Below are 24,412 nucleotides of genomic sequence, written 5' to 3'. Positions count from 1 at the left end.
GTTGCTCCGAGCAAGATGGGCGGCGGTGGGCGAGCGGCGATGGAACCGGAGAGGACAGGGGCGCAAGAACGAGAGTGAGAGAGAGAGAAAGAGAGAGAGAGAGAGAGAGAGAAACGGGGAGACAGCATCGGTAGAGCAGGTGGCGGGGTGGGAGGATCGTGGGTGGCAGCTGAGTACGGAGTGATAGGGGAAATCAGTCGCGGTTCGAGTACCGCCGCGAATGCACGTGAACGACGTCTGTCGTCGCGTCGCCTCTCTCTCTCTCTCTTTCTCTCTCTTTCTTCTTCTCTCTCCCGTTCTCGACCCATTCTCTGTCATTCAACTCGCGGACGCTCTGTCCCTCTTACTCCCCCACCCTCCGGCGGCCTTTATTCTTTCTCTCGCACTCTTTCTTTCCTCTTCCTCTTCTCTCTCATTCTCTCTTCGTCTTTCTCGCTGTCTGCCTCTCTGTTCGTTGAATATATATGTAAACGTTGTCGCGTACACATCTGACCCCTCTCATGGGCTGCCCCGCGCAGGCAGCGGTGAGCTGTAAGCGCGCTGTGAGCGCGTAAACGGAAGCGAGCGAGTTCTCGAAGGAGAGAACCTCGGTTGGCGCGAGTTGACCTTTCCGGCACGAGTCAATCCGGGAGAAAAAGTCGGCGTATGCCGACGTATGGCCGCGGGGTGGGTAGCCAGCTGAGAAGCGATAAGAAAACCCGATGTAAACAGAGGAGAGTGAGACCCGAGTCCGAAAGAAAGAGAGAGAGAGAGAAAAGGAGAGAACGAGAGATAGAGAGTAACAAGTATACAGAGAGCGAAGCGAGAAGGGGAAACACGAGACGCGAAGGAGAGACATATCGAGAAGAGGCCCGACTCTCTCGCGCTTAAGAGCGGCCCGCACGCGCGGTTTTAATCCTCTCTCGTGCCGGGGAAAGTCGCCGCGAATCGCGTTCCTAAGTCGCGGCTTCTCACGTCCGCCGAGATTTTCCTTCCGCTGATCTTCGGCGCCTTTTCTCGATCGCGCAACTCCGCGATCGACTCGACGATCGGATAAGTATCAAAGTGAGCAGATGGCGAAGAAGAGAGAGTGGCCAGGGGGCGTCGTCGAGTCCGTCCAGACGACGACGATATCGCCGAACGGCGAGGAGAGGAGAGCAGAGGAGGCCGGAATGCTCGACTTCGAACAACAGGCCAATCAGGCACAGCCACTGGCCTCGCTCGATGACGACTGGCACCTGCTCGAGGGTGAGCGCACGACCTTCGCAATTTTCTTTTCCCCTTACGTTGCTCCTTCTTCGGAGGGGCGCGTGCGGCAGGGCGATGCCACGCCGTTCGAAATTCAAATCCGACGGTAGAAGTGAGAGAGAAAGAGAGAGAGAGAGAGAGAGAGAGAGAGAGAGAGAGAGGGGATGAGTGGGAAAGGAAGGGAGAGAAGGAGGTAAAGCAGAACGGGCTTGAGTGTTTCGGGATCACTGTCCGTGGTAGACCTTAGACATTAGGGTCCTTTACCTTCGGTTATGCCACGAGTTCGAAGAAACCGCGTCATATCGATCGCTACGACATACTGTGGGTGGCGAACTCGTCCTGATAAAATTGTTAAAGTTACACGGCAACAACAGGACGGTCGGCCGACGCATAAATCTGGTTGTGACCGCCGGATTCAATAGCAAAATGCGGAACAACTAATTATGTGGTTGCTGCAACCACAGAGCAAAGTTGCCGAGTTACACAGTGACGATATCTGGCTGCTCCAACCAGACTGTATCAATAGTAAATGTCACCCCAACCGATCTCTGGTTGCCGGGTCGCGCGCAACTACACTGATGTAGTGGATGCACCAAAATAATTATAATATAATCGTATCAAAACTATACATATTACCATCGCGCAAAGGTAACTGGGGCGACGCAGGTACGCTGCCCGTAACTGAATATTTCTGATTGAAACACGCGCGCCGTGTTTTTTTTCCCGGCATAATGTCGCGCATACGTTAGCATACGCCTGTCGTCTAAATGCGATTTGCGTTATCGGGATTAATGTCGCGCGATGTGTTGTAACATTGATGATTCCAAGAGCGTCGACGTTATTGTATTGAACGTTTTCTACAACGTTGCCGGCTTGAAAAGTGACGCGGGCGACCGCGCTCGCGCTTTTGAAAGAGCGCGACGTCGGTTTCTGGAAATCGACTCGACTGTTATAGACACTAAAACATTGCGACACGCTCGATGAACGAGCGATTGGCGAATAAAATTCGCGATGTTTGTTATTAATCGACGCGCCGGGGACGAGAATGGGGACGGCGCGTCGACGAGGTAGAAGAGAGCTAGTCGAAATTCGCATTCACGAGGAGCAGCACGCTATTCCACGGCGATGTCATCGACGCGCGACGAAAAACTGATTTATTGCAGCCGAGATAGTTGTGCATTAATGATGTCAAAAACAAGATATATGACACGCGTTAATAGACTGACTCGATGAAACGCGCTACGTAGCACGACAAAACGATTCCTAATGACGTCGCTCGATGCTGTAACGTGGTCGATGCGGCGCGTCAGTTTTGCATCGGGCGCGAGATAGAATATTCCCATAATTCAAGTTATATCTATTTTCGAGGGGGATTTTTCAGCGGATTATCTCGTTCCCCCGCGCTAAACTGTCTCGTTGAATATTCTCGTAACCGCGGATTATCCGCGAATTTTCGCTGCGAAAAAACGAACACCGACGACTCGCAATTTCAGCCCCACTTTCGACCTGAACTTTCTAACGTATGTATATTTTGAAGGGTCAGTTGTTTAATGTTAAGGGTCAGTATGTTTAATATACATGGAAATTGAAATTCTACGCAACACCTCTAAACGGTAGAAAACGTAGAAAATGTCACTTACAGCTTCTAAAGAGGAGGACCTCTCTCAGCAAATCTAGTCGGTCAAATAGAATCGAGAAAACTTAATACAGACTTCAGATCGAAGTAGTCGCGTTAAATGGAATATTGAGGACAAAAGAAAGATCAAATTTTCAACACGGGATTGAGTCAACTCGCGACGAAATTTTGACTCTACTTTCGACCTCTATATTCGATCTAACTACTACTTTGATACTCGATACCAATATGTTTTTATTCTATTTAACCTACCTACTTCGCCAAGACATCTTAGAACTTATAAACGGTATTTTGTGCGTTTCCTGCTATTTAGAGCCACTAAGTAAAGCTTCAGTTTTCATGTGTATTACATATACACTGACCCTTTAATCCGAGTTGAAATTTTAATCCTATTTTCGATCTCAATATTCCATTTAACTTGGATACTCTAAAACTTATGTCTATCCTTTTTTAATTCTGCTTAATTTACTAGCTTTGCCCACAGATTCCCTTACTAGTTGCATTTTGTGCGTTTTCTGCCATTTAAAAACACCCAGTAAGTCTTCAGTTGCCATGTTACCATACATCGCCTTATATTATCTATACACTGATCCTTCAGAATATAGAGACGTTAGAAAGTTCAGGTCAAATAGGTAGGGCGAAAATATCGACTCGGGGAGGAAAGAAGAAAAAAATTAGGCACGACGTCATCCCACGCGACTCGGGGCGAAATTCCAATTCCCGAACGATCTATAATACGACATTCTATTCCGCAGAAGAGCGTGCGCTCTAAATTATAGGATGACGTTGTTCGCGTCCCGTGTGGTGTGGTATCGATACAGCGAGAGCAGTCGAGCCGAGATACTTCTGGGGCGGAACGGACCCTTCGTTGGGCTCGATTTAAACTCTCTCGTCGACCGAGTTACACATGACAGTGTGGCATGGGCGCAGCTGCGTCGCCTCGTGCCTGCACTCTCCGGCTCGTCTTTTCTTTTCGTGTCCGCGCTCGCATCTGGAACGTGAGTTTACAGCCATCGTCGTCGTCGTCGTCGTCGTCGTCGTCGTGATTCCGCCTCCTTCCGTGAGAAGAGGGCCGCGATGCCACCGGGAATTCTATCGCGGTGGTTAAACGAACGCTGCTTAAACCTTAATCAGCGTGACGGTCTGTCCCTTTTTCTTCTACTTTTTTTTCCTTTTTGCCCGACGTTTGTTATATCTCTGTCGAGAGGCGCGACGTCGGATAGATTACGGCCATAAAGTTTTACGGAGTACGTAACCCTCGGCGAAACAATGGCATCGTGAATTCGTTGCTTCCGTAGAATTCGCCCGCTCTCTCAACCCTCTGCGGCAAATATATCCACCTCTCCCCGCATACCGAAGCGACCTTTAATCTCTCTTTCTCTCTACCTACCTATCTCCCTCCTATTCTCTGTCCTCCTCTTTCTCCCCTCTTTTTCTCTCTCGCCCTTCCACTCGCGCTCACGCTGTAATTAAAATTTGTCGGGAGTAAAATCAGACGGATATTTCGAATATTTCGGTGCGCGTTCTTTCCATGTCTCTTCTCGTTTTCGGCCCTGGTATGATTACCGCCGCTGCCGCGATTATTATTATTATTATTATTATTCGGAAACGCGAGCTCTCTTTGTATCCGATTAGACTGTTTTTGTGGGCGCGCGCGCGCGTTTTTCTGCCGATTCAACTTCTAACTAACGCGTTTCCACCGGGAAATTAATCGCGCAACAGATGGAGAAAAACAGAAGGCTCAGCCCGTTGCGCGAACGACTGTGCGCGAGCGTCAATTTACAGGCTCGTAAACGCCGAATGCTTACCCGGGTAATGTTCTCCGATTGCCGCGCACGTATTTTAGCGTTATCGATTTAGCGCCGATCAAAATGGGTCATTTTACTCGACGGCCGCGGCGCGTTGTCGCGTGCGATCAATATGTAGCTTTGAGCATTCTCATCAATATTTTCATCCTTTATTTTCATTTCGCAAAAACTTGAGCGCAACGGCAGTTCGCTTTCCGACCCGCTTGTCTCGCCGTCGTTCCTAACGTGCGCGCGCGTGTGTGCGTGTGCGCGCGCGCGCGCGTGTGTTCACCTAAAACTCCCTGCTATAAAGAATTTTTTCCAAAACTTTTTATTAAAGATTATTTTTACCGCGCGCGCACCCGGATTATTCAGCTCGCCGTGCTTCCGTCGTAATACACAAGTAGTACACGCGCGCGTGCGCATACACACGCACATACACCCCCTACCCACGTACCACGACCCGCGAGAATAGTCAAATGGAATCCGCGCGCTTGAGCGTCGAACCGAAGTAATACTTCGCTAACCGTGAACGCTGCGCGCAGATCTAAAAATAAATGCGCCTAGGCTCGGCGTACACATACCATCGTTTATTTTTAGTGCATCGGATGCCGTAGAACCGGTATCGCCGCTAACACGGCGTTAACTCTGATAGATCGAACCGCCGCTAATTACCGAACCCGTGGTCAAAACGTAGCTTTCACACTCCTAAACACACGCTAAAAACGGCGATCCTCCGAGTCGCCGGAATCGAGCGGCTCAGGCGTGCAGTAGATTACGACCTATATACATCGCGAGACTAAGTATCAGACCGACGCGGATACCCGCTGCATTGTGCGTGCGTGCGTGCGCGTACACACGTCCCGTAGACGTTGCAAGCGCAACACGCGACTATGGCAAAAGCGGAGGACTATTTCTCTATGCGCTTTCGCAATAGCAACGATCACCAGCGTCGTCGCTGTAGAGAATGGACGAGATACGATAACAATAATCGCCGGGAAAGTCACAATTCTTTTGTTCCAACTCGGACACACCGGGGCCTCTCCGCCGACTTCGTGCATGCGTGCGAATGTGTGTGTGTGTGTGTGTGTGTGTGTGTGTGTGTGCGTGCGCGCGCGCGCGCATACGTAAATGTGCACTCGCGCACACGCAAGTATTTCCTCTCTTTTCTCTCTCTGTCTCTGTCCCTCTCTCTTTCTTTCTCGGCGTGCAGCACGTGGCGCACGTCCGTTATTCTCGTTGCGAGCGCGACACGTCGCGTCGGTGCGCACATTGCGCCACGGACACCACGATTCACACCTGTCCGTCCGTCCGTCCGGCAGCACGGCGAGCATAAATGTCCGCAAGAAGAACGATATCGTGCGTTCCGGCAAGGCTTGGACCACCTGGCCGACCCAGTACAGGGCCGTATCTGAGCTTACGGCTCTCTTAGGCGAAGTTTACGCGATGCCGGCGGCGAGCACGGTCAAACGGCAAGTTAGCTAGCTGGTTACCTTCTTCAAAGGTAATAAAGACGACAAGCTAGTTACTACTACCAGTCTGTACTGTTTCATCGTTCTTCCTCCCTTCCTTCCTCCCTCCCTCCCTCCCTCCCTCTCTCTCTCTCCTCTCTCTCTCTCTCTCTCCCTCCCTCTCATACACACACTTTCTCCATCTCGCTCCCTCTCTATTTTTGTTGCAATAACTGAGCAAGTGGCACACTATCTTAACTATCTGTTAGTTTCATGCATAACCAGCCTACCTAAGAAAATAAACATGTTACTTAAATCTTGAACGGTTCTTTCTTTGAAAAGTAACTCAAAAGGAGCAAGCATCTATGAGAGCACAAGAAACGCTGACACTTATCTCCGTAACGTTAAGTCATTGCGTCAGCTGTACCACCTTCTCGGTTGTTCAAATATCAAAGGATATATGTGTACGTTTATCGATGTATTCCACGATAACTTTAGTGGCAATACGGTCCAGATTTGAAGACTAGCTCACGCGCTAAGTATCGCGGATATCTCGAGTTGCTTAAATATTAACTCATCATATTTTAAATATAGAGATATTGTTACATTATCAGAACTCTATCGCAAAAATCCATACGTATAAATTGATTACTGCATTATCATGTTCTATAAATGAATCAAAACACATGTAACAGATTCATAATTATACCGCGACCGCCCAATTATCGGGCAAAACGATGCGAACCAATCTGGAAGAATACGGTTGAACAAATCTGACAATAAAAACAATCAAGTTAGCAGTCTCGGGATTTATGCGTTTTACTGGTTTCATTTCCGTTTTTCATCTCGATCTTTTCGAGAAATATATATATACATACACGCACATACACACACAATATACATATATATATATATATATATATATATATATATATATATATATACATATGTATATACATATGTATGTATGATTTTAATCATTTTCCGACAAATAATACGATATCATTTCTCGTCGATCGTAATAAAATCGTTGTTCATCCAGGCAGAATAACCCAGCGGTTTATAAAATTACGTTTGAAATAATAGGTCACACGCAAAACCATCGAAAATGCGAATAATTATAAGTTACGTTTGTCAATATATGCGATCGCACGATTGTAATTACGGGAAATAGCGAATTATTATTGACCACTCCCGAAATAACGGAGCTGTAATTTGCCAGGAGGGGCGATTTCAAAATACCGCTTTCCCATGTTGCGCGCGCTGTTTGACAAAAGCAAAATTGCCGCTCGTAGCCATTTCGGCGGATGGAAAGATAGGGGCAAAAATACCATCACGTGTTTTTCGCTCTTTATTCGCCGGAAATTTCTCTCGCGTATATATTATATTTTCTCCCCAGCATAAAACCGTCCGTAATGGGATGAAAACGCTTAAACTCTCATCGCGCGATTTCGTTGTTAACGCAACGGCTCAGTTCGACTCGACTGTTCTCGTCGGGGTCTCTCCCCGCGAGCGCGAAATAAATACAGAGTTATCGGTTCCGTGAGTGATGCGAGAATGGTGCCCGGGTGAGAAGAAGGCATTTCCGCGGGTCTCTCGAACGGCCACTCGTGTGTAAAAAGCCCATGGTACGGTGAGGGAGCTCGTTCGCTCGCTTGCTTATACGAACAAGTCGGTAACTGTAATAAAGTTTATTCCGTGGATATAAACGCCGGTGTAACGCGCGCGCGCGGGCGCGACCGGGAGAGAGAGAGAGAGAGAGAGAGAGAGAGAGGAACCACACAGCTTCGCGAGAATGCACCGCGCCGCATATACAGGTATATGGCTGATACGCGTATCGATTTTGGCCAGGCCGCATTACCATTGCATCGCGTCAAATTATACGGGCAAGAAGTCGCGCTATTAAATTTAACGGCGAAACTCAACGAACGTCAGAATCACACAGCGTCGTCACACAGCGTCGTCATAAATCTCTCTGATCGATACACAATATCCCCGTTACAAAATCTCAACGAAATCTTCGTTCCACCGCGATCGCTATCCCCGGTGTGTTTATCCAGCCAGCGCGATAAGATTAAAGTATACACACAAATAAGATGAGGCCCTAAAATGGAGCCAGAGCGGAATCTCACGCGGCGTATTGGAAAGGGACGGGTCGATATACGCGGACGGGGCGAACTTCCGACGAAAGAAACGAAACCTGTCGCGCGTGAATTCTCGAACGCCCAAATATGCTGTCATGCGGCGTAACCAGTGTCCCCTCTCGGAAGAATCCGCACGCAAGTTGCGAACCTAGCGATAATAATTTCGTGGGAATAATCCTCTCGATGCACAGTTTATCGTATATAGGATTCAAAAGATCTCGAACGCTCGACAACGTCGAAACGACGTCGTCGTCGTCGGCATCAGAGAGGACGTGTGCTGTGCCTCTTGTGTGCGGTTCACGTTCCACCGGTCGGCCGTTCCTGTGGAACCGGGTTCTCGCGCGGAACGTACGCGCCTGCACTTTCACGGCGCCAGGCTCGCGAATGCATATTGCATATACCTGCTCGGCTTCAAAGGTGAACTTACCTGCCTGCACCGGTACATGCATCGCGCGCGCACAGCTCCGCACCGTGCATCAGCCGACACACGACAGCGCAGAAAAGTATATGCGTGTGTGTGTGTGTGTGTGTGTGTGTATGCATGTGTGTGCTCATACCATGAGTGAGTGCACGCGCATCGGCGATGCGAGCTACTGAGAGAGCCGAGCGAGCGAGCGAACGCGCAGGAGATTCGCGCGACGATTAAAAGACATTCATTTTCCAAACGCACGACGAGAAACGAACGAACGAAAGCGCGACGCTCGTCCTCCTCTTCCTCCTCCTGCTTTTCCTCCTCGTCCCGTGCGAATTTGAATAATGCGTTTACGACAAGTTAACGAATCGACGGCGCGACGTTATTATTGCATCTCCAACAAATTCGTGCTTGTCGTTCTCGCGCCACGATCACGCGTGTGCAAAATGAGCGATCGATCGGTCACATACGGAGAAAATATATGCAACTATATAGGTAATAACTATACGAATTTTGTTTGTAGGAACAATGTATGTTTGAAACTACTTTGTAGTCATCGCGAAACTACAAGTTGAATTAGTTACTGATAATTTACTAGTTATTGCAGCCAAAGCTGAATAGCGACGAGAACTATATATGATTTTCTCTCTTTTTCTAATTCTTTATATAATTCCAACTATACGCAAAGAAATTACTTAGTAATATTAGCTAAAAATCAACAGCTGATTCGAATTTAGCTAACAAACTAATCGTTTTGCTGTTATTGCTAAGAGTCGAACACAGATAAAATTCATTCGCCGTGAGATAAAAATATATTAACTGAAATTAAAAACACGCGTTTGTCCGAATGACTAAGAAAGTGGCACAGCTGTTCCTAAATATCTTATACCCGGGTGAATCTTAGGCATTCAATTTCGTAAAGAATTAACCTTACAGAGTCCCACCATTGATTTACCAATCTTCTCTCATTGTCACTATGTCTCTTTAATTACTGCGGCAAAACCTATATAAAACGGTACAGGATCTTTCTATTCTATTCAATTTTACAAGTTTAATCTGTACACGAGCATCTAAATCCAAACACCCTGTCTAATTAATAAATACGTAAAACAACAGATAAGTTTTGTATCTCTCCATAATCTCTTTGTTATATATTTCTTTTATTGATATATGTAAGTTTGACACAACGCGTACCAACACCCGTGTGCGAATAGAGCTCATGAAATCGAACAAGACAGTTTTTCATTATTTTGTAAATTATCACAATAATTATTCCTTCACTTTGATCCATGGCAACTATATTAATCTTGTCATAGACGAGACGAGAAAAGGAACTGAACAATCCGATCGCGAATAGAAGAGGTTACGTGTTGCTCGTGTTTACTTTGCTTTAATCGATCGCGACACTCGACTCTTCGAAACAGGTAATGAAAAAGCATAGACACATGTGGGAACGTCTAAAGAGATTTCTTATTATTTCATGTCATCACATTGACTTATTCGCGTTTAACCCTTTTAGTGCCGACCGAAAAAAATGTACCTAAGCGTAAAATACTGGACCAAATTGTAGTTTGATAGGGTTTGAGGAAAATTTCTGAAGAGAAATTTAACTATTTATAACATCTTATAAAATTAGTTTTGAAACAAAGTTCTCTCGCGACGCGGATAGTCCGGCACTTTTCGCAAGTGTTACTAACAACGATATATCGTTGTTCGGCACTATAAAGCTTACAATATGCTCTTTGCGTTCTGTTTCTTGTCTTCTATCTTTTTCTGGCTTAAAGCTTAAGGTTTGAATCAGAAAGAGATAAAAAGAAAGAAGCAGAAAACAAAGAGTATATTGTAGATCAGGCTTAAGGGTTAAAACTACGGTGTCGACACCTAGTTTGGGCTCGAGTTACGCTCGCGTGTGTCGCTGACATTTGCACTCGCGCCAGCGCATGTTTCCAACAATAAGGGTGAACGACCGCGTGGCCGCGGCGGGCAAGTGGGCGGAGCCACGCTTATCTGAGGCGCGGAATAGTGGGGATGGCAAGTCGAGCCGCGCGTACTTTCACTTAAGGCTATTACACACTAAATTCCCTAAGGACGTAAGCGTAAGGAAATCGACCAATCCCAATCGAGTATTTGGCTTTCCGTATCCCCTCCAATTTTGTCCATAAGACGTAAAACGTCGAGAAATACCGCAAGACTGAAATTTTTATGGCTACATCTTACTGATAACCAATCACAGCAACTAAATCAGCACAGAGTATACGCTTTATTGTAAAATCTGATTCTAGGTTGCAGGTTAGGTTATATGTGAAAAACGTCAAAGGAAATTGGATTTAAGGAGTGGCAGTGGAGTTAGTCGCAAAGTATTTTTACATATTATGAAAATATGTCATTTCTGAATGACCACATTAAAAAATAGAAAGTATGTTTATGAGTCAATAACATAAATCAGTGTTCTATGGGCCGGATTCATAGTTGAATCTTGTATTTGTCCCTCCCTCTCTGTCATTATTTTGTGTGTCATGGACTTTACGTTTTACATCTTACGTCCTTACAGAATTTTGTGTGTGATGGCCTTAAGTTGGTAAATCAAAGCAGTACAAGCCTCAGTAGCATATAAGTCTCTAATCCTTAACGTCGTGGTTCGATCCTTGGGGCAAATTTTTTTATTTTCGATACAATTTATAATTTGCATCTGGTTTGTATTTTGCCTACGCGATAATTTGTATTATACAAATATATATTGTTATATTATATATACAAGATGTCTGATATCGTACCGTAGCTATAGCTAGAATAGGTTGGGATGAGTAATAGAATCAGTGTTTTTTTAAATAACCACGTAAAATTTTTTACTTTAACAAATAACCTGAAAAAATTTTATTTATATATATACAAAACTATTTCTTTATAATTTTTCTTCTTAATTCTTTTCTTGAAGTGTTAAAGGCTAATAGGAACCAATGCTGCTTGTTTGTGTCAAAATGAAACATTTTCATAATACATTATTATAGAATAATGTTATGCTAAGAAATATGCAAACGTTTCAGTGTTATTAACATTGAAAAGAATGAAACAAGATTGAAATGTTTGTATATTTCTTAGCATAACATTGTTCTAGTCATATATTATTAAAATGTTCAATTTTGACACAAACAACAAGCAACATTGCCTCCTATTGGCCTTTAATATTTCAAATTTTTATATCTTGAGTTTTCATATCATTTCAAAATTCTTTTTTCTTCAGATATAAGTGGTTTAGATTCTTTGCTAAGACAATTATTCTAATTACAGTTAAAAAAATTGATACAACTTATATGATGCATTTTTCAACATGAAACATTCTTTGTTATCCAAGTGTCGATGATTCTAATGTCCATATATCTGAATTTGATATTAATGTTAAATATGCACTTCAATAAATTATAAAAAAGAAGCATACTTACTGTTTAGTAAAACAGTACATTGCATTTAACTACGTTAAACTGTTGTAAATGGGAAGAAATCTTTCCTAGCTTGCTATTGGTTGAACTTAATGTTTTACGGCAACTGTGTGTCATGGACTTTACGTTTTACGTCTTTAGTTTACGTCTTACGTCCTTACGGAATTTTGTGTGATGGCCTTTACAGCGCAAAGTGACTTACCGGAAGCAATACAGCCGCGTGCCGCATTCCGCATTCCATTCACGCGTCGCGTCGTAATTTTTACTGCTCGCTGCAACGATAACGCTCGCCGATCGCCGCTCAGTGATAGAAACTTTGCTCCGCGAGCAGTACGCATCAGCACGGGAGGGGATACGCGCACACTCACGAAATCGTGTCCATGAGGCTCATGGACACGGTCGCGTGAGTGTGCGTATCTCCTCCCGTGCTGATGCGTGCTGCTCGCGGAGCAAAGTTTCTATCACTGTCGCCGATCAATCCAATCGTCAATAACTCCACGTGTAGACGTCGTAGCGACTTGAAACTAGGGTCATTGGAAAGGGAAAATTACCGCGCTTCCGATTACTGTGAAATCGTCCTTCCATGGAATGAGGATCAAACAGTGTAATCATGTAAGTACGAAAAACATCGGTTTTCATATCTGCATTCAAAAGTAAACATTGATTATTAATCTGTGTTAAAAACCTGACTTGTGGAAATCTTGCTTTGGATTTGCAATGCCAGTTTTATATTTCTGGCGAATATACAAAGTGCAATTTATAATAGAAAAGCGAAATCATGATAATGAAAACTTTCTCTATTTAATAGAATATTTTCTGCCGTATTATCAAAGCTCAATCATTATCAAGTAATGAATTTAGCTTCGATATCAACGACATTAGGTATTCCTATCTCAATGATTCATCTCAGCTGTCACAGCTCTATTTTGGCTCTTGCAGCTAATCCATTTCCTGTTCAGTTTTAGTTGCAACAACTACGAGATAATTTACTAAACTATACACATTGACTCCTCATACGAAACTCGTATAATTGTCATTAGCACAAAAAGGAAAAGAATACTTGAAAAAGAATACTTGAAAATTCATTTGTGGGATATGTGAAGTTTACTTCTGTGAAATGGAGTTCACATTCGCGTAAAATACGATTTATATCCATGAATCAGCTTCATATCCCACAAATTAATTCTCGAGCATTCTTTTCTCAGTGCGTGCATTTTTTTCCGGAGTGCACTGTCGACGATTCCGCGCAAACATTCGAGGGAACGCATGTTGTAGAATTGCAGCGATCCGTGATTGTAATGCCTCTAACTAATACGAAATTTATACTTAGATTTATCAACAACGTACCTATCGCTCAAATCACAACTTCTTTAAACGTGTCACACTCTTCGATCATACGACGCACACTATGGTCGCTATTCGCTTCGCCAAGTTATTTTGCCATCCAGATAAGATGCTCTATATTTTATCACCCGTGTTCACAGAAAACAATAGTGACGATCTTTCGCGAATTATTCATGAGCTTAAAATAAATATGACCTCAACACGTATCCGCCACTACACACGCTCGTTCACAGTCCACGTATGCGTTGTGAATGCGCTCTCAACGAGCGACTTATTAAGCCGCCGCTGTAAATCTTTGGATAAACCTCAAGGAGTCCCTCGCCAATATAAGAACAGTTTTGCCATTTCTTCCGAGATTTCATCGGTCGTCGGCTCTATACGTGACTCGCGACCTCGCATAATCCCCATGCGGACGGAATATTTATTTCCCGAGCTACTTTCACGCTACTTCGCTTCTGACCGAACGTTACGTAAAAAAAAAAAGAAAAAGATGCTACGCGGACGGTCGCGCGAGTAACCGTAGGGGAGGAAGAGAAAAAAGCTGAGAGAACCAGCCTGATAAATGGTTCTGGAACTTTCAACAGCCGGATTGCCGAAGTTCGTATCAAAGGGATAGTTTAAAATGAAAAAAGGAACGGAAAACCGGGAAAAGTGGGCGCGCGCTCGTAAGCACTCCTCCCCGGCGGCGAAAAATGATATTTTGCTCGTGATTTTAACGATACGTGAAATGCCGGGATGCACTGTCTCGAGCGCAGCGAAAAATTCGCCCTGCCTAAGAACCAGCGTATCTCTTGCGCTACAAATTTTTTTGATATACATATATGCACACACATGTACACTCATTTTCCGTCATGAAACTGCAAGTTGTGTGCGCAACTCAATTGCTACGAATTGCACGAAACTGGATAAAAGCTGATGGCACGCAAAAAACGTAAGCATTGAAACTTAAGCAGCAAGCAAATTGACTATAATAGTTCAGGCAGAAATTTCGTCTCTATATTGATTGAATACAAAACATATGTGACGACGTATATGTTTGTTAATCATTGGTCTACCTTAGCGAATTTATTGTATGTATATGCAGAGTATATTATAGTTTTCTTATATATATATATATTCTTTTCAATTTTACTATGTGTTTTTAGTAGTTCAGGAAATAATAAACTATCAATAAGATCCATCTAAGGAAGTATATTTCGCTAAAAACATAGAGAAAGTGCTTTAATAGCATATTTCAATTCTTAAAATATTAATAGAACATGTGAGAAATAAAAGGATAATAAATTACTGCAGAATATCGATCTATTCCTCGGTCATAAAATCCTATAGTAATTTTTAAAAAATTAAAAAAAATAAAATAAAATTAAAATGTAAAATGTTCTCCATGTAGAGAGACAATTTTCACTTTAACCAGCAAGACCATTTTTTAAAATGTACGTTTTTCTGTGTAGTACGGCTCTAAAGCCTGTATTATTAATTAGTCGCTACTTGAAGTTTTTCTCACGTGAGATACTCAGATTTTCATTCAGAATCAGATCCAAGTTTTTTAGTTGAATTATATGATGATACATGTGATATCTGCAATCGCGATTCAACTGAAAAACTCTCACTTAACTTTAAACTCAGATCTCATTTGAAAGAAGTTTCAAGTAACGACTATTAATACGGGCCGGCCGGCCGGCCGGAGAGAGTCTCGGAGCTTGCGATCTCGCGACTCGCTTAAACGATGAGATCATTCCCGGGCCGCGCCTCGCCGTTAAGGGTTAAGCGACCGCGCGGACGAAACGCGAATTGAATATTCGAGAGAGTCGGGGGAAGTCTCGTATTCCCTGATCGCACGTTGATACGCAACGAGGCATTGGCCCAATTGAGACGAGAATCAAGGCCGGCTATTCGCGCCGCCGTATCGTTTCGGGCCGGCCGGCCGACTCTCTCTCGGTATCAACCAAGGACCCGCGGAAGTTCATTCGCATCGGTTTCGCCTGGAGATACACGTATCGTCGTACACAGAGGCCGCATTGATATCCTGGCGCGTATTATCGGATATGCAATGTATCAATCTCTCGCTATTCGCCGCTCGAATGGTATCGATAGCCGAGTCGAAATTTCAGTTCTACATTAACCCTGCAAATCCCGTCGAATTTGTAGGGCCAATGGAGAATCTCCAGATGTAACGCTCTCTACGAGCTATCGTCCTACCTTAATGCTGCAAATCGTTACTCACCGCGGTTCTCCCCATGTTAAGTCTTAGAGAGAGAGAGAGAGAGAGAGAGAGAGAGAGAGAGAGAGAGAGAGAGACTTGTGTGTTTCGGAATTATTCAATATTTGACTGTCTTGATTTTACCTACTGTTTGATCTTTATTCTTAATTTTAATGAACAATGTGTGAATTGTGTGACTCGAGTCATGTAGGTAGAGTATAAAGTAAGCGGATATTGTTCTAGAATTATTTCGGTTGTTTCGAAATTATTTCAGAATTACTTCATATTCAACTGTCTCTATTTTCTACTTGCTACTTGCTATATGACTTTTGTTCTTAACTTCAATAAAAAATGTACTAATTATGTGATTTATTTGACTGTAGGTAGAGTGTGAGATAAACAGATATTTAATAATTAATGCGCATAAATAATAAGATTAATGGACCAATAAAGGGATAAACTTTCTCTTTATTCACAATTTTATTATCACTTTTTTTATTGACGTTGGAGATTCTGGTAAGAATAATTAGAAGTCCAAAAGAGTTGAGAAGAGTTATAAGGACGTTTGTAGTTAAGTGCAACGCTGCGCACCGATAGATTTAAATTTGGATTATTTACGATAATAATAAACAGAAGTATATAAACAGAATAGTAAATGTATCTCTTATATCAGAAAAGCTAAAATAATAAGTCATATAAATGTCAACAAAACGCGACTTAATTTCCGAAAACATTATCAGACGTGCAAATCAGTACTTGCTTCTAAACACGACATTCACAGTTGTAAATTACAATACACAATCTTTGATTAATAGCGCAATTAATTGCAAATTTGTATTCATGAGCCGTTATTTGGTTGTCAAGATCAACATTTCTTGTCGTATGAAATAAGATATCAGTTCACGACTAATCAATGATCGTGGAAGCTGTAATTAATTATCAAGTGATACCTGAATCTCGACTCGAGTATCTCCTTATTCACGGTAAATTCTTTAAGTGTAAAAATTGGAAAACTTCTGTATGATAAAAAATATCACGTACCTGGAAACACACGATATAACGTTATCCACGCCCTGCGCTCTCTGTCCTGGGGCTTCTTGATCCAGCATCGTGTTTCTTGGCTGCTCCGTCGTAAAACCAACACTAAAGCCGACACCAACGTCGATACGATTCGAGAAAAGCGTGTGTTACTTAACGCGACGCCGACGAAAGCTCAATTGAATATCGCAACAGCCGAGAAAATATTTTAAACGTCCAACGGGAATTGGAAAGATAACGCATCGATGCACATGATTCGTGTCGCAGTATGTACGGAACACCATCAAAAATGCTTAAAAATCTATAAGACAATTTTAGTTGTTGCTTAATGCATAACGTTAGTAACAAATTAACGCGGGAACTTGAAACTTTTGCAATATTTTTTAGTTCCTTATGGAAAGCTTCGTATCTCATGACCCATATATAACGTACAGGACCTACTTTTTTAATAATTCTGGGGTAAAGCAAGAGCAAATGAAACTTCGGTTTTCAAGTTTGCTCAAATAAATGACAATATTGTTGATGGTGTTCTGTAACCGCTCGCTGACTCGATAATTTGGCCGCGCGAAAAATACGGCACGCGCGCGAGAGTACCAAAACAGTGAGCAAAAAGTGCTACGTCATCGCGCGCCACTCAACGGCCGAGAAAGGGAGAGATGACAACAATCCGCGCGCTCAAAACATTGCGGACCTTCAAGGCGGTTAAACGCGTCCTCACGAGCTTTCCCGAATGTGTCGTTCCAAGCCGGCACACACAGTATCGGCACATTCGCTATTATTCCCGTCGGGTGATTACAATATTTCGTTGGCTCTCGCAATATTCGATCGGGCTTACATTGCGTTAATTAACAGACGTCTCTCGAATCGTATCTCGACGCGAGTGTCAGTGCCGTGAGTGAGTGAATCCGGAGCATCACGACGGGGCAGCCATGAGTCAGACTGCTGAATAGGAAGGCTAAGCCGGAGGACATGAGCAACGATATATCATATATCTCTAGGTATGTCAAACCTAGGATGACCAACCGTCCCGAATTTTGCGGGACATTCTGATTTTCGACTCTCTATAAAGTCCTGACAGAATTCTAAGGGGGACGCCATTTGCCCCGATTTATCACATAACGTAAAATAAATAATGTAAAATATTAGTATCGCTTATTATTTGTATATGAGAAAAAATTATATTTTATGCTAATTGTTCATCGCTTTTAAGTTCCATTGATGATTGTTTTTATGTTGATTGATTTTGTTTTTATTTCAAGAATTTGTTATCAGTCTAATTATAGACTAATGATTTAGTTGAGATTTATATTAAAAAATTTTTAATTATTTGTTTGTTATATCAAAATTTTTTTAGATATTACATCTAATTTAACCGAGTCTGCCTAATTTAATCAAGTTTTCTCGACTTTTTAAGATTGATATCCCGAAATTTATTGATTAAAAGTTGGTCATCCTAGTCAAACTATTTATATGAAAGATTTCTCTTTTAATGAACATTTGATGAACTCACCGAAAATAAGGAGATATCCGGATCGAAATTTTGACATTCACAGCTTATTATCGTCGATATGTAATTATAACTTCCTGAATCTCTTTAATTATTCATGACTCCAATCTATACCTGTACACTGAGAAAAAATCTAAAAAATAGTCAATATTTGTTTATGGTGAATACTAACAGAGTATATTTACTTATACTAATATAAAATAGTTTTCAAATAAAAAAATATACATTTTCCTGAAACCTTAAAAGAACCTGAGTTTTTCGTAAAAAAGCAATTATTTATTCTATTTAAATAAAAGAATTTAAATTTAAGTAAATACGCTGTTAGCATCCACCAAATAAATATTTACTAATTTTTAGATATTTTTTCTTTCAACATCTTTTTTCTGTCGTACTTAATTCATACGACAAAAAATATTGATTAAATTAGCTGAGTAACGCTCCATGAATATGAATCTGATTCTCTCGATCAAAGATCGTAGGTAAATCACAACTGCGAATATCGATCTTAGAATTTAGTGTAAATTTCACAAGTACTGTGTATCTAATAATGCTCTATAAGTCGCAAAGCATCTTCAAATTTGCCAAAGCTTTTTTACTTCTGTTTACTCGTGTTATTATATCACCTAAATTTCATTTGGATTTATTCCAATTTAAATCTTGATTTAAATTTTTATTGATTGTCTAGAAGATAGTATTATTAGATACGCAATTGCGTATGTATGCTATTTTTCATATACAACTCCTTTTTAACTCTTTCAAATCACGAAATTCTAAAGAAATAATATGAAAAATTCAATAATGTACAAGGATTGTAAAGGTATAGAGAAAGTTTATTCATTCTGTTATCCACTAATCCCATTATTTACACACATCAAATATTTACTTATCGCGCATATATACAATTAATTGGGTTCGCAAATTAATATATTGTTAATTAAAATTAAAAATAAAGTTTAAATGCTGGTAGACCGCGTTGAGATATTTGTGTATTAAATAATTTTGCAAGAAATCTCTAATTAAGATTCAGCACGGAGAAAACGACAGTAAGTAATAATTTGCCTTAAGAATAAGGTAGGATATCTTGCACAATATTCCTCAGGGATTCTTCATTGATCTGTCAAATGCGACGGAATTTGCGACGGATTAATGTAGAACTAAAATTTCGACTCGGAATCTGTGGCGAGTATCGTGGAATAAATAAAAGCCAAAGTTGCGTTTGAACACGCCATCGAAAGCGACGTAATAATACGCCAGCTCAACATTTTTTGCTTATTGCTAATAATATCGCTATCGTTGTCGAATTTCCGTTGCACATTCCGTTGACACGGAATACGATACGCGCGGAGAATCCGCGTTTAATGGATACGCGAGTAGGTACGCAAAGAGAGAGACGATTTTACAACACGCGTATTGCATCGCATCGCGTCGCATTGGCCGTGAGTCGCATATTTATTCCGTCCCTACAAATAAACTATCTCATCAATAATGCGGTTTCACAATCAACAAGGCTCACATAACCTTCCTCTTTCCCTCTCTCTCTGTCTTTCACTTTATCTCGTTCTCTTTTTCTCTTTCTCTGCTTCTCTCTCTCTCTCTCTCTCTCTCTCTCTCTCTCTCTCTCTCTCTCTCTCTCTCTCTCTCTCTCTCTCTGCTTCTGTCTCTCTCTCTCTCTCTCTCTCTCTCTCTCTCTCTCTATGTTCCTCTCTTTTCCATTAGCCGACACGAGAGTCCGATCATTAATTTCAACTTGGAATAAATCGCTCTGAACAACGCGCGACAACGTTAATTAAAAGCGACGTAACCGATAGTTGAAGAGAGTACCTACCGCGACGCGGGCGAAGGGAGAAAGTAAAATGGACACGACAAAGACGAACGAAGGAAAAGGAAAGAAAGAGAGACATAGAGACAATGGTAAAAGATAAAAGAGTGAAAAGAATCATAATGGAAATATTTATGTAAGTCTACGCGATGAATTTTCATCGTCGCCGCGGGGATGTAAAATGCGCCGGCTCCGCGTAAAAGCCGCGGCGCTCTCTAGCCGGCGAAAACGTTTTTGATGAAAAAAATGCAAAACCGACCGACGGGGTTAACGGGGCGGACGGGGTAAAGAGCGGGGGAGGCTGGGAGGTGGTTGGGATGGGAGCGGAGGGGTAGGATGAGACGCGAGAGGGGCATCGACGGCGGCAAAACAGGTTCAGGTGCAAGCCAGTGCGATACACTTCTAGAACGCGATTCTCGTTGTCGAGGTATCGGAGGGGTAAGGATTCCTTTCACGCCGTGCCCGTGCGAAGAGGACCCGTCGTTCGCGACGCGTCGTGTTCTTTAACGGTTTTCATGGCTTAACAGATTTAATTATTAGCATATAATCGACCGAAGTCGGCCGGCGTGGCGCGACGAACGCGAGGAGGCGAGGTCGTAAAAGCGACGATGGGCTAGGTAGGTGGATATCTTCGACGAGACTAGATTCTCTCCACGAAATTTATAACGCCGCGAGGGAAAGGTCGCCGAGGCGCGTCGTAAAATTTAATAGTAATAATCCTCTCGGTTTAAGAAGAAATTAATTCGCGATACGCGTTTCTTGCACCCGTCCGTGCAGTGAGAAGAAGAAAGAAAGAAAGAGCGTTCTGCGTATTTTCTCCTTCAACTCAGAGTAATAAGAGGAACATATGAGTATTTTTATGCGACAAATCTCTCTCTCTCCCCCTCTCTCTCTGCAAAAATAGCGATTTATAACATAAATAACATTAATAACATTAATAACATTTATTAAAATCAAGAATTCTAATATTATTCTGAATGAACATTAAATGACAGATACGTAAGAGAAATGGGATACAAGCAGAAAATTCAGCTTGTATCCTATTTCAGAGAAATGATATGCGCGGCTTCTTTCGTTGCTTAACACGTTTGTACGGTTTATTTAGGAAATTCTCTGCGGAGATGACGTTATATCTGTTTCTATATAATTGTGTAAAAGACTTGATTTATTCATATATGGATAACGGAGAAAAATTGTCGTTGTTATGTACATGTGAATTAGTAGCAAACATGTTAAGTAAAATTGAATATTCTCAATCAAGATTAGCTCGAAGTGACATGTCGGTGCACATAAAAAAATACATACTGCAAAAATATTTCAAAGCGATATTGCTTGTTTCAAATACTTCATAAGTTTATATATTCGAAAATCTATCATGTGTTGCTAATTGCAAATTTATTCAAAATACATTCTGAATACATTCTAAATCCTAGAGTAAGTTTAACATTTCAATCGGGAATTTTAAAAGGAAAATTCGATTTGCCAACTTTTTCTTCGAGAATGTTTCATAATATTTATATAGTAATCAGAATGTATTCAGAATAAATTCTTCTTTTGAGTATGTGATAAAATAAGTTTTTCTCAAGTTTATGACGAGTGTATATTGATGCGTCGCACATGCGTGACGTTAGTAGCAAACGTGTAAGAAAGCGTTGCTTTATAAAAATGAACGGCACTCGTCCGATTTCCCAACCAACCAAACTCAATCGATGCGACCTTGCGAAATGGACTGAACCAAGGATATCTTTTCACGCGAAAGACAGGCGCGTTTAATGCGCGCGATCTGCAACTCCCCGCACACTGAGAAAAAGAATATCTAACAATTAATAAACATTTATTCCAGTGTGTTCTAAGTGCCAAAAAAGCTGTTTATTTAATTGAATAAGATTATTATTAATGGTGAGGGGAAACACACATATGTCCCTAGTCATGTATATTTCGTTAGTAGCGAAAGGGTTGAATCACAGCAGCTTCATTTCGTACGCTAGCCCAAGAAATTAGCCCGCCGCTGTCTCATACACCGGTGTCGACACCGCACCTGAAAGAGTTAATCTCGGTGATTATGCGGCGGAGTTCTTTTACAGGATTCCTCAAAACGCTCCGCCGCGCCGCGCCCCGCCGTCGTCCGAGAAATAATGCGCAGAAACGAAACGTCAAAATGTGCCGGCATGCGAAGGCCTCTCATCCTCTCCGTGACGCAATAGAAAGTAGAGCCGCAAGGCTGTTTCCAGTGCCGCTCGTTCCGCGTAAGGAATACGCAATACTCATTGTGGACGCTCTCGCGACCAGCTGTTAGACTATTAGTCTGCCGCGTCTCGATATCGTCATCGCTGCTTGCGCGAGCCCGACGGAGACGGCTTAATCGATGCACTTAGCAAGAGGAAAACACATTACAGGAAAAAGTCCTCAATAGAAAAACGTCCCGAGACGTACTGATTTGAATTTCGAGGACGTGCGACGAGAAAGCATTCGTCTCAGTTTTAATCGCTTTATTGACAATCGTAAAAAGAAGACAACAATGTCTCGACTCTCTTCTTGTAAAGAGCTCGTCCTCGGATGGGAGATACAGCACGGCAATGTTTTGCGGGACACCCAGTGCGTGTGTACACTTTCACGTTTTTGCAGTCGCTCGCCTCTGCAACCGGAGAATCGCTGCCAGAGTTTTATGACGCGTATAATTTCATCGCACGCGTAAAATTATTAATATTATAACCGCCACTCTACCATGACCGAACGTCGTCGAATTATCTTCGGCGATGTATCGTGTCGTCTGATGCTCGCGCGACGAAAGTGCCGTAATGTGAAATCGTTATGACATTTATCCGAGAGCGCACGCGCGCGCGCGAATTTTTGCGCCCACTTCGCGATCTCGGCTAGCAGACACACGCGAAATTACGGCCGGCGTTTCTCGTCCACGTACGAGTATGGTACCACTCGGATCGCGTGTACGTTACCTACCGACGATTGCCTAACGTCTTCGCGTTACGCAATTCGTGTCATAATATTTGCAGTAGTCGGAAGTAAATACTTACACACGCGCGTCGCCCACAAAGACGATCTCACGGCGCACTAACGGAAATCGATCCACGCGGCGTGATTAATTCAAGCTGTTTACTGGCATTTCGATATAGTGGTTTATAATAGTTACACAGGTTAACGTGTTCTCCTCGAAGACACAGAGAGAGAGAGAGAGAGAGAGAGAGAGAGAGAGAGAGAGAGAAAGAGAGAGACGCGAAGTCGGTTAAAGGAGAAGGAGCGATATGCGAATGGTTAACGCTGGGTTCATATAGTTGTTTGCGCGCTTTATTGTCGTATCATTATTACCCGTGATACTATTATCACGGTCACACTGTGTAGATATCTGTATCCTCATGAGCGTTAAGCAAACTATCGATTCGCCGCGTACCGCCGGCGAACTCCGTTTAACACGATAATTCCTAACAATGTCAGCAGAAATGAAATAGCCACGAATTAAGTATTCGCTATAATTCTGTCGCACAATCTCTCTCTCTCTCTCTCTCTCCCTCTCTTTTCTCCCCTCTCCTTCCCTAGCCTTTCTCTTTCGCTCTTCTCTTTTCTCTTTCGCTCTTTCAGTTATGTTTTCACAACGTGGCGGTTTCGAGCGGCGTCGCGCTTCCAGCGCTCTCGCGTTATTTCGCAAAACTAGTTTACCGCACACTCCTATTCGCGAGGTAATTGCGTTACGGGAAAGAATACGCCCGGCGCTCTTCTCTCTCGGATAGTCGGGGCCCGACGTCGTGTTCTCGTCACCAGGAACAACCGTGGATTCAAGGCCAGCCGCGGAAAGATCGCGGTGTCGTTCCATCTGCCTTTCGGCGGGATCGATTCGTCGGGGTCGGCCGCCTCTCCCAAATTGATTCCTCTGCAGCACCGTTTAAACGGAATTTACATTTACGCACAACGGCGACGACAACGATGTACGCGTGTGTATATGTATGATGCGTACGTGTGTGTTGGCGCGTACATACGGCGCGACGTTTATTATGGCCGCGTTATGCGCGTACACGCCGGCAACGGTGGAGTTGCAAATCAATAACTCGTGTTATAAGGCATTTGGGTATGGCGATATCGATTATGTACCGGTTATGCGGGCCCGAAGGTGTCCGAAGACGATGATGAGGACGCGGGAAAGAGGGAGGGAGGAATGAGAGAGAGAAAGAGAAAGAGAGAGGGGGGAGAGGGAGAGGATACGAGCTCACGTAACGCGACGTGACACGATGAAAATTACGATTACACGCGCTGCGAGCGTCGTGCACGCGTGCGGACGACGCGTGCGACGAACCGGAGAGAGAGAGAGAGAGAGAGAGAGCTCTTTTTCGGCGCGCTCGGTGATTTAGACGCGGCTGGAAAAAAGCGTTGCCTTTGTACACCGCCAGAGACAAAAAACGC

General features: G+C 42.9%; 1 protein-coding gene across 2 annotated transcripts in view; it reads left to right on the top strand.

Moving 5' to 3' along the window:
* Positions 1-301: 301 nt before the first annotated feature.
* LOC116848140 overlaps positions 302-24,412 on the top strand; it is a 183,818-nt gene continuing 159,707 nt past the window's right edge. Inside the window, exon 1 of one of the 2 annotated variants that reach the window (XM_032823927.1) lies at positions 302-1,227. In XM_032823927.1, the coding sequence (XP_032679818.1) occupies positions 1,053-1,227 (175 nt within the window). In that variant the 5' untranslated portion in view covers positions 302-1,052. Of the gene's footprint in view, positions 1,228-17,359; positions 17,675-24,412 lie in introns of those variants that run through there. The other variant, XM_032823931.1, reaches the window with a different exon arrangement.

This window comes from Odontomachus brunneus, unplaced genomic scaffold (genome assembly GCF_010583005.1).
Source record: "Odontomachus brunneus isolate Ranch 3 - 2012 unplaced genomic scaffold, Obru_v1 Obru_scaffold_090, whole genome shotgun sequence".
Lineage (NCBI taxonomy): Eukaryota > Metazoa > Arthropoda > Insecta > Hymenoptera > Formicidae > Odontomachus > Odontomachus brunneus.
Note: the sequence above shows the minus strand (reverse complement) of the source record. Positions and strands in the feature narration are given on the sequence as shown.